The sequence below is a fragment of the Neopsephotus bourkii genome, unplaced genomic scaffold, assembly GCF_033783945.1.
Source record: "Neopsephotus bourkii isolate Nb327-2 ecotype Australia unplaced genomic scaffold, CSIRO-AGI_Nbou_v1 NB_1411, whole genome shotgun sequence".
Taxonomy (NCBI): domain Eukaryota; kingdom Metazoa; phylum Chordata; class Aves; order Psittaciformes; family Psittacidae; genus Neopsephotus; species Neopsephotus bourkii.
In genome coordinates this window covers 55,412-65,688 of record NW_026901888.1, presented here as the reverse complement: position 1 = coordinate 65,688, position 10,277 = coordinate 55,412, and the positions used below count along the sequence as shown (strand labels likewise).

Sequence of the window (10,277 nt, the reverse complement as noted above, 5' to 3'; positions counted from 1 at the left end):
TGGGGTCGTTTAGCAATCATAACCGGAACCGAAACGCGATTGAAGGAGGAGCCGGAGCCGGAGCCGGAGGCGGCGGGGAGCGGCGGTGGGGACAGTCCCGAGGCCGGCAGCGGTTCCGGTACCGGTACCGGCGGCAGTACCGGCGGGTGGCGGCGGCCCCATGGGCCCCTCCAGCGGTACTATGGCCCCTCCGCGGCTGAGGCGGCCGAGGCGGACCCGGAGCCGGACCCCACCGACATCAACGGGCCCCACTTCGACCCCGAGGCTTTCCTCACTAAGGTGACCTTGGAGCCCTCCGTGACAGCCCCGGGGACACCGCACGCACCGGCTCCCCCCGGCGGGGGCTGGGGGACACCCGCGGCGGGCGCAGGCGGGGCCCTGCGGGAGGGACCCTGTGGATCGCCTCCACTAGAGCACGGGTGGCTCCATGGGGGCAATATCGGGGTCCTATGGGGCAGCTGGGGGGGGCAGGGGCAATGAGCACTCACTGGGGGCAGTTGGAGCTCCTGGGGGGCAGATGAGCATCCCAGGGGGACATCTGGGGACCTGGGGGTCGTGACAGCACTCCCTAGGCGGTAGTCAGGGCTCTGAGGGGGCAGCTGGTCATCCTGGGGGGGGACCCGAGGGGCAGGTAGGGCCCCAGAGGGGCAATCATAGGCTTCATGGGGTAAATCAGGGTCCTGGAAGGGGAAGTTGACTGGGGGGCAGTGGGGCTGGGAGCAGTGGGGTTGGGAGCAGTGGGGCTGGGGGCAGGGGGGGTGGGAGCAGTGGGATTGGGAGCAGTGGGGCTGGGGGCAGTGACAGGGAGCGGGATTGGGGGCAATGGGGCTGGTGGCAGTGGAATGGGGGCAGTGGATTGGGGGCAGTGGGGCCGGAGGCAGTGGATTGGGGGCAATCACTTAGGGGCAGTGGGGCTGGAGGCAGTGGGTTGGGAGCAGTGGAATTGGGGGCAGTGTGGTTGGGGGCAGTGGATTGGGGGCAGTGACTTACGGGGGAGCAGGGTTGGAGGCAATGGGGCTGGAGGCAGTGGGTTGGGGGCAGTGCATTGGGGGCAGTGCATTGGGGGCAGTGCATTGGGGGCAGTGCGGTTGGGGTCAGTGCATTGGGGGCAGTGCATTGGGGGCAGTGTGGTTGGGAGCAGTGGGGCTGGGGGCAGTGCATTGGGGGCAGTGCATTGGGGGCAGTGTGGTTGGGGTCAGTGCATTGGGGGCAGTGCATTGGGGGCAGTGCATTGGGGGCAGTGCATTGGGGGCAGTGCGGTTGGGGGCAGTGCATTGGGAGCAGTGTGGTTGGGGTCAGTGCATTGGGGGCAGTGGGGTTGGGGTGCTGATGCCCCTGTCCCCCTCCCAGATCCGCAGCGAGTGTCCCCTGGCGCAGCTGCTGGCGCGCGAGGCCGAGCTGGGCCGGGAGATCCGTGCCCTGGACAGTGACATGCAGACCCTGCTCTATGAGAACTACAACAAGTTCATCTCTGCCACCGGTGAGCACCGGCGGGGGCACGCGGGCACCGGGGGGGCACGGGCAGCCGGGGGGGTCCCGGGCAGCCGGGGGACCCCACGTGCGGCCCCTGCTCCCCAGACACCATCCGCAAGATGAAGGTGGATTTCCGGCACATGGAGGCCGAGATGGACGACCTGGCCGCCAACATGGCCGCCATCAGCACCTCCAGCGCCCGCGTCAGCGCCGCGCTGCAGGACCGGCACCGCCGCGGCGCTCAGCTGGCAGGTACGGCGGGGGGGGGGGGGGGGGGGGGCAGGACTGGGCTTGTGGGGGCATCTTGGGGCGGAGGGGACCCGGGAGCGGGGCCCCAGGTAAGGGTGGACTGAAGGGGTTGGGGAAGCCTTGGGGTAAAGATCTGGGGGTTATGGGGCAGAGGTGGAGGATAGATAATGGGAGTTGGGGGCTGAGGAGCCTGTGCAGGGGTGTACGGGGCACAGGTCTGGGGGTTATGGGGCAGAGATGGAGGATAGATAATGGGAGTTGGGGGCTGAGGAGCCTGTGCAGGGGTGTACGGGGCACAGGTCTGGGGGTTATGGGGCAGAGGTGGAGGATAGATAATGGGAGTTGGGGGCTGAGGAGCCTGTGCAGGGGTGTACGGGGCACAGATCTGGGGGTTATGGGGCAGAGATGGAGGATAGATAATGGGAGTTGGGGGCTGAGGAGCCTGTGCAGGGGTGTAAGGGGCACAGGTCTGGGGGTTATGGGGCAGAGGTGGAGGATAGATAATGGGAGTTGGGGGCTGAGGAGCCTGTGCAGGGGTGTACGGGGCACAGATCTGGGGGTTATGGGGCAGAGGTGGAGGATAGATAATGGGAGTTGGGGGCTGAGGAGCCTGTGCAGGGGTGTACGGGGCACAGGTCTGGGGGTTATGGGGCAGAGGTGGAGGATAGATAATGGGAGCTGGGGGCTGAGGAGCCTGTGCAGGGGTGTAAGGGGCACAGGTCTGGGGGTTATGGGGCAGAGATGGAGGATAGATAATGGGAGTTGGGGGCTGAGGAGCCTGTGCAGGGGTGTAAGGGGCACAGGTCTGGGGGTTATGGGGCAGAGGTGGAGGATAGATAATGGGAGCTGGGGGCTGAGGAGCCTGTGCAGGGGTGTACGGGGCACAGGTCTGGGGGTTATGGGGCAGAGGTGGAGGATAGATAATGGGAGTTGGGGGCTGAGGAGCCTGTGCAGGGGTGTAAGGGGCACAGGTCTGGGGGTTATGGGGCAGAGGTGGAGGATAGATAATGGGAGTTGGGGGCTGAGGAGCCTGTGCAGGGGTGTAAGGGGCACAGGTCTGGCGGTTATGGTACAGATTTGGGAGGGTTGGGGCAGATAACAGCGTGTTGGGAGACCCTGGAGGGCAGATGTGAGGGGACTGGGGCAGATCTGAGGGGACTGGGGCAGATCTGAGGGGGCTGGGGCAGATCAGAGGGGGTTGGGGCAGATCTGAGGGGGTTGGGGCAGATCTGAGGGGACTGGGGCAGATCTGAGGGGACTGGGGCAGATCTGAGGGGGTTGGGGCAGATCAGAGGGCGTTGGGCAGCCCTGGAGGGCTCAGCTCCAGGGGGTGGGGGGCAGATAACGTGGGGGTGCTGAGGAGCACATCTGGGGCTGGCTGGGCCGTGGCGGGGCAGGTCCGGCTCCAGGCCCTGCCTACGGCCCGGTCCCTCTGGCCGCAGGGGTGCAGGTGCTGCTGCGGAAGCTGCAGTCCCTGCTGGAGGTGCCGGGGCGGCTGCGGCTCTGGGCAGCACCGGGGGCTGAGCCCGCCCGTGCCCTGCGCTGCCACGCGCGCGCCCGCGCCGTGCTCCGCCACTACCGGCACCTGCCCTCCTTCCGCGCCATCGAGGACGAGAGCCGAGCCATCATGGCCGAGCTGGCCCAGCGCCTGCGCGCGCGCCTCCGGTGAGCAGGGGGGGGCACTGCAGAGCATGGGGGGAACAGCCCGGGTGGGGGTCACTGCAGAGCATGGGGGGGCACTGCAGAGCATGGGGGGGGTCACTGCAGAGCCTGCTGGTGACAGTGCCAGGGAGCAGCCCTTGGGTAGGGTTCACTCTGGAGACCAATGAGAGCCGTTCCAGGAGCAGCCCCCTTGGGTGGCGGTGATGCTCGTGGTGCATTAACCCTGAAACCTGCTGATAACGGTCCCAGCAGAGAGCTTAATGAGGGATGGGGATGTTAAATCTGAGTCCTAATGACAGCAGCCCCCAGGAAACGTCCTAGAGAAGGGAACCCTGGAGCATGCTGTTAGCCTGAGGAACCAGCCCTGGAGACATTCCAGGCCAGGCTGGACGTGGTTCTAATGTGATCTCACTGAGGATGTCCCTGCTCAGTGCAGGGGTTGGACTTAGACTGTGGCTCTACTCTGTGGTCCTATGATCCCCCATGCAGAGCATTCATAGAGTTAGAGGCTCATTCTGACCACTGCTGGGGTGTTCTCATGGGTTCATGGCCAAGGGATAATTCTGGACCCTTCTGAGGGGTTTTGTCACTACTGTAAGCTCTGAAACCTGCTCTGAGTCCATTACTACACCCACTGCTGCCTCTGGAGCATTAGTATCCCATGGTTTGATTCCTCATTCATTGCTCTTTACTCTGAAGCCTACTGACGGCTTCCATTGCTGTGCCCCTAACCCCGGAGCCTCCCCCCCCATCACCCCTCATCTCGCCCCTGCCCAGGGATGAGACCCTGGACCCCAAGGAGCTCACTGAGTGCGTGGAGATGCTGCTGCAGCTGGAGGAGCCTCCCGAGGAGCTCTCGGAGGAGTTCCTGAGCCACGCTGGTGCCCGCCTGGAGGCCGAGCTGATGGCGCTGGAGGCCGAGCTCCCAGCCCCGGCCCCCGCCGGCACCGCGGCCACGCCGCCGCCGCCCGCCTCCGACATCCTGGACTTTGTGGACCGGGGCAGCTCGGCCTTCGTGGGCAGCCTGGTCCTGCTGGCGGGCTCCTACCGCAGCCTCTTCGAGGGCCGGGCGGGCGCCGGGCAGGGCCGCCTGGAGGCCTTCGCCGCCGCCCTCACCGCGCGCTACTTCGAGCTGCTGGAGCGGCGCCTGGCGCTGGAGCGGGGCCTGGGGGACACGTCCCTGCTGGTGCGGGCGCTCGACCGCTTCCACCGCCGGCTCCGGGCGCTGCTGGAGCTGCTCCCCGCTGCCGGCGCCGAGGCGGGCGCCGCGCTGGTGGCACGGGCGGCGCGGGAGCGCGTGGAGCGGTACCTGCGGGCGCTGCAGACCTTCTTCATGGGCTGCCTCGGGGACGTGCGCCAGGCGCTGGCCGCCCCCCGGCCCCCCGGCAAGGAGGGCCCCGGCCTGCCCGACCTCCTGGCCACGCTGGCCGCCTCCGTGCTCGGCCAGCTCAAGGCCGTGCTGGCCTACGTGCAGCTCTTCACCGCCAAGGACGTCGCCTTCGCCAGCCTGCCCTACTTCAAGGTGAGCTCGGGGGGGCCGGCAGCAATGTGGGGTTGGCACGGGGCACGATGGGGCTTGCATGAGGCAGAATCGGGGGGGCTGCGGGGGGGGCTGCTCAAGGCAGTTTGTTACAATCCCAGACTGGTTTGGGTTGGAGAGAGCTTAAAGCTCATCCAGTTCCAACCCCTGCCATGGGACCCCTTCCACTGGAGCAGCTCGCTCCAACCCCCTGTGTCCAACCTGGCCTTGAGCACTTGACGCCCTCATGGGGGGCTACAGGGGCACTTTATGGGGCCTGGGCGTGGGGGTATCTTAGGGGTGTCACTGGGCCTTGTTGCAGGGGGAGTTCTGCGTGGAGACCGTGCGGGAAGGGCTGGTGGTGGCCTTCGTGCGCTGGCTCTGCCGCACCGCCCGCGGCTTCGCTGATGGCCCGGCTGAGCGAGGGGCCCCCGCGGCACCCCCGGCCCTGCTCCTGCTCCTCGCCCGCCTCTGCCTGGACTACGAGGCCACCACCATCAGCTACATCCTGACCCTGACCGACGAGCAGTTCCCCCCCCAGGTGAGCCCCCAGAACTGCCCCACAGTGGCCTTAAGGGGACCCCGACTGTCCCCCGGATGCCCCACAAGGGCTCCGCGTTGCCACATCACATCATCCATTCAGGACACAGTGGTTACCATGTGGTGCATGGGGCCTTCCTTCCATCTCTGTCCTGAAAACATCTCTTCAAGTGGACACAAAAAGTCCTGATTCTCCCCCAGATTACCCTACAGGCCCTCAAATACCCACAGGCTTCTCTGTGGCCTTGTGTCCACCCAGGGGGTGGTGCTGGGGACCATGGTGTGTGTGGAAGTTATTGGAGTCTTCCTTCTGCCTTTGTGTGCTTACGAGCATCACTGGTGGACCCCAGAATGTTCTTAAGTCTCTCCCTGTGCCCTGCTGTTACCCCACGTCCATCCGGGGTATGACCATGGGTTCCAGCACACATGAAAGGTGCTTACCGGGGCCAGTGTCCCCCAGATGTCCCCATGGGGATTCTGCGTGTCCCAAAGCCCCCCAGATGCCCTGAAGATGCAGGGATGGCAGCGATGCTGGTGCCTATGGGGTGGCCTGGGTTGCACCCCATGGGTCCCTGGTGTCCGTGTGCTGGATATCCCCTTGGCCCTCGTACCCCAGTGGTGCCGATGGGCACAGCGGGGCGGTGCGGGCTGCCCCTGCCCGTCCCCACTCATCCTCTGTCCCCGCAGGACGGGGCGCGCGCGGTGACGCCGGGGCCGGTGCTGTGCGCGGAGGCGCGGGGCGCGGCGCAGCGGCTGCTGGATCACTACGTGCAGGCGCAGGGCGCCGCCGTGGCGCAGATGCTGCGCAAGAGCGTGGAGACGCGGGACTGGCTCAGCACCGTGGAGCCGCGCAACGTGCGCGCCGTCATGAAGCGCGTGGTCGAGGACATCACCGCCATCGACGTCCAGGTTGGGCCCGCGCCGCAGCCCCGCCGCCGGGGAGTCCCATGGGGGGGTCCCTGTGAGGTCCTTGAGGCTTCAGGAAGGGCTTGGAGCATCTGCACAGGGCTCCATGGAACCCTTGCAGTTACCAAGGAGGGGAGACTGGGATGAGCTCTTCCCTGTGAGGGTGCTGAGGCGCTGGCACAGGGTGCCCAGAGAAGCTGTGGCTGCCCCATCCCTGGCAGTGCTCAAGGCCAGGTTGGACACAGGGGCTTGGAGCAAGCTGCTCCAGTGGAAGGGGTCCCTGCCCGTGGTTGGAGCTGGAGCTTTCAGCTCCCTTCATCCCAAACTGTTCTGTGGTTCCCAGAGGGTCCGGGGGCAGCTGGGAGCACCAGGGCATCCAGGAGGCTGATACCCTGGAGGGTCAATGGCGATGCCCAGGGTCCCATTGAGGAGCCTTGGGAGGGTGTCGGAGGGTCTGGGGGATCCTGGCCGGGTTGGGGAGCACCGGGGGTGCTGTGGGTGGTCGGGGCCGGCAGCGCTGAGGCTGCGCTGCTGCAGGTGGGGCAGCTCTTTGAGGAGGGCGTGCGGCGGGCGCAGAGCAGTGACTCCAGCCGAAGAGCCTTCTCCGTGTACAGCAGCTCGCGGGCCCCCGGCCGCTACGCCCCCAGCTACACCCCCAGGTCAGTGCTGGGCCCCCAGGCCCTTCCCTTTGCATCCCCAAACTGTCCCTGTGCTCCTGGGTGCTTCCCGTGTGTCCCCGTGCTCCCCCGCCTGTCCCAGTATCCCCCAGAGATCACTGCCGTGTGCCCCACAATCGCCTCCTCTCCCCGTGTCCTGTGGCCATCCCCACGTTCCCCAGTTGCCTCCACATCCGCCGCCCATCCTCGTGGTCCCCAAGCATCCCTTCTTCCTCCGACCACCTCTGCCTGCTCCCCTGTCCCCTGACACCGCTGTGTCCCTGTCCCCACACCCCCGCCCTTCTCAAGCACTCGGCTGTCCCCGTGCCCTGACCGTCCCGGTGTCACCATCCCCAGTGCCCCCATGGACACCCACCTGCTCAGCAACATCCAGAAGCTCTTCTCGGAGCGCATTGACATCTTCAGCCCTGTCGAGTTCAACAAGGTGAGGCTGCGGGAACGTCCCCTTGTCCCCAAGGTCCCCTCTGGTCCCGATGCCCCCATGGGCCCTATCCTGCCCACCTGCCTGCTGTGTACCCCATGGCACCGGTGACCCGGATGAGAGCTTCCTGTGAGCCCATGGTCTGGAGAGGGGGTCACATCCCCTGTGCCGCCGAGGCCGGGGGGTTCGTGCCCTGTGGCCAGCACCGAGGCACGGTCCCCGCTGTCCCCCCTGCAGGTGTCGGTGCTGACGGGGATCATCAAGATCAGCCTGAAGACGCTGCTGGAGTGCGTGCGGCTGCGCACGCTGGGCCGCTTCGGGCTGCAGCAGGTGCAGGTGGACGGGCACTACCTGCAGCTCTACCTGTGGCGCTTCGCCGCCGACGAGCGCGTGGTGCAGGGGCTGCTGGACGAGGTGGCCGCCAGCGCCGCGCACCGGTGCCTCGACCCCGTGCCCATGGAGCACAGCGTGGTGGAGCTCATCTGCGAGCGCGGGTAGGGCCCGGGGGCACGGCAGCACGGGGGGTCATGAGCAGGACATGGGAGCACATGGGGGGGTGATGAGCAGGACATGGGGGACATGGGGGGTGATGAGCAGGACATGGGGGTGATGAGCAGGACATGGGGGACATGGGGGGGTGATGAGCAGGACATGGGGGGTGACGTGGGGGGGTGATGAGCAGCACATGGGGGGTGATGTGCAGGACATGGGGGGGTGATGAGCAGGACATGGGGGGTGACGTGCAGGACATGGCAGCACAGGGGGGGTTATGTGCAGGACATGGCAGCACCCAGCAATGCGGGACATCTGTGTGACCATGGGGATGTCTCTGTGAGGGGACACATCTTGGGTCCTGCTACATAGCTAGGGACAGGCCCGCACCCTGTGACTCCCCACGTGTACTGGGGTGCTCTTTGTGTCTTCCCCCGCACAGCAGCACATGAGGACACCCTCTACACCCACCCCTGGCAGCATGCACGGATACCCCCTGTCCCCACACAGGGTCTCCCCATGTCAGAGACAGCCCCAGCCCTGGTAACACCCCCGCTGTGCCCTCACCCCAGTGACACTCCACATGTGCTGACGTCCCCTTGTGCCTGGGAGCGCGCCGGCTGCAGCCCCTTTGTCACCGTGGGTTCAGTAATTAAAGTGTGAGCTGTGCTTTGTGTCCTCTGCCTCTGCCTGGGGCTGCGGGGGTGGAGGGGGCTTCCCTCCATGCCTCGTCCCCATGGGGCAGCGGGGAGTGGGCAGAGGTGACCTCTTGTACGAGCTCCCTTCCTCTCCCTCTGCCCAACCCTTGCACAAACAAGGCCCGAGGAGCACCCAGGGGACGCCCCTGCTGGGCAGTGCAGGGCTGCAGCTCCTGCTCCTCCACGGCCCTCGGCCTGCAGCGAGGCCACTGAGAGCCGGGATGCGGATGCTGACCCCAGCCAGGATGAAGGGTTCCACGGGCATGGAGAACCCAAGTGATGTGAGAGCAGCGCCTGGCACTGAGAGCACCAAGAGCACCGAGAGCACCAAGCTGTGATGAGGAGACCCCAGCCAGGATGAAGGGTTCCACAAGCAGGGGCATGGAGAACCAAGTGATGTGAGAGCAGCGCCCAGCACTGAGAGCACCGAGAGCACCGAGCTGCAATGAGGAGACCCCAGCCAGGATGAAGGGTTCCACAAGCACGGGCATGGAGAACCCAAGTGATGGGAGAGCAGCGCCCGGCACTGAGAGCACTGAGAGCACCGAGAGCACCGAGCTGTGATGGGGAGACCCCAGCCAGGATGAAGGGTTCCACAAGCACGGGCATGGAGAACCCAAGTGAAGTGAGCCCAGCTCCTCACACGGATGCACCCCAGCTGAGCCCAGCTCATCCCCACCGCAGGGCTCTTCCACCCCTGCGTGGGGCTCACCCAGCCCTGGGTGGCTGCGGTTATGGGAGGTGCTGCAGTGGAAGTGATGCTGAGCTCGAGGGGAACCGACAGGATCAGGGGACGTGGGAAAAACCACCCCAGCCCCCCCAAAACCAATGGGCAAAGGTCCATGGAATGGGCTGAGCAGGAAGGGAGCGATGGGCAGAGCTCAGCCTGACCCCAGGACCCCAGCCTGGGGTGGGTGAAGGGACCTCAAAGCTCATCCAGCTCCACCCCCTGTTCTGTTCCCTTCCCTTCCCATTCACCCCATCCCTTCCAGGCTTCCAAGGGGCGTTCCTGCAGAGCCGCTGCCAGCTCTTGCACAGCAGCTCCCTATTGTTTCCCTGCTCCTCTCCTGCACTTCCCATCCTTCAGGACCTCCCATGTGTTCCCGAGCCCCATGCTCTGATACAAATACATCTGTGTGCAAAGGGGAGGCTGCTGCACGGGTGGCAGCAAGCACCCATTAGGGAGGAACATCTCCAGTAGCTGCTCCCCCTGCTCTCAGCCCAGCGGCACACGGAGAACCTGGCTCCAAAACCAGCACCTGCAGCTGGATCCGATGCTGGTGATCCCTGGGGTCACACCAGTGCCAGCCCTGGACGCTGCAGGAGCGAACTGGGGTGGAGGTGGGGATGGGCAACGGGGCTGACCCGATAACAGCAGTGCAGGGGGGGCCGTGCCCTGCATCCTCCCTCCCTCCCACAGGGAATCGATGGATCCTGAGCTCCTCGGTGCTGGAGGAGCTCCTGCCCCACGCCTGGGCCCGAAGGCGCCGCCGCCTCATCCCTTGGGGCACCTTCATAGAACCATAGAACAGTCAGGGCTGGAAAGGACCTCGAGATCATCCAGTTCCAACCCCTGCCATGGGCAGGGACACCTCACACTAAACCATGGCACCCAAGGCTCTGTCCATCCTGGCCTTGAA

General features: G+C 65.9%; 1 protein-coding gene across 1 annotated transcript; it reads left to right on the top strand.

The window, feature by feature from the left end:
* Nucleotides 1–45: 45 nt before the first annotated feature.
* On the top strand, nucleotides 46–7,989 carry VPS51 (VPS51 subunit of GARP complex; the record flags this gene model as incomplete). The annotated part of the gene is made up of 10 exons (XM_061367923.1): nucleotides 46–279; nucleotides 1,351–1,480; nucleotides 1,579–1,725; nucleotides 3,165–3,387; nucleotides 4,162–4,906; nucleotides 5,226–5,444; nucleotides 6,131–6,352; nucleotides 6,887–7,008; nucleotides 7,363–7,450; nucleotides 7,685–7,989. Coding segments are annotated over 10 exons (2,391 nt in total), but the record flags the coding sequence as incomplete, so codon positions are not given.
* Between the last annotated feature and the right edge of the window lie 2,288 nt (nucleotides 7,990–10,277).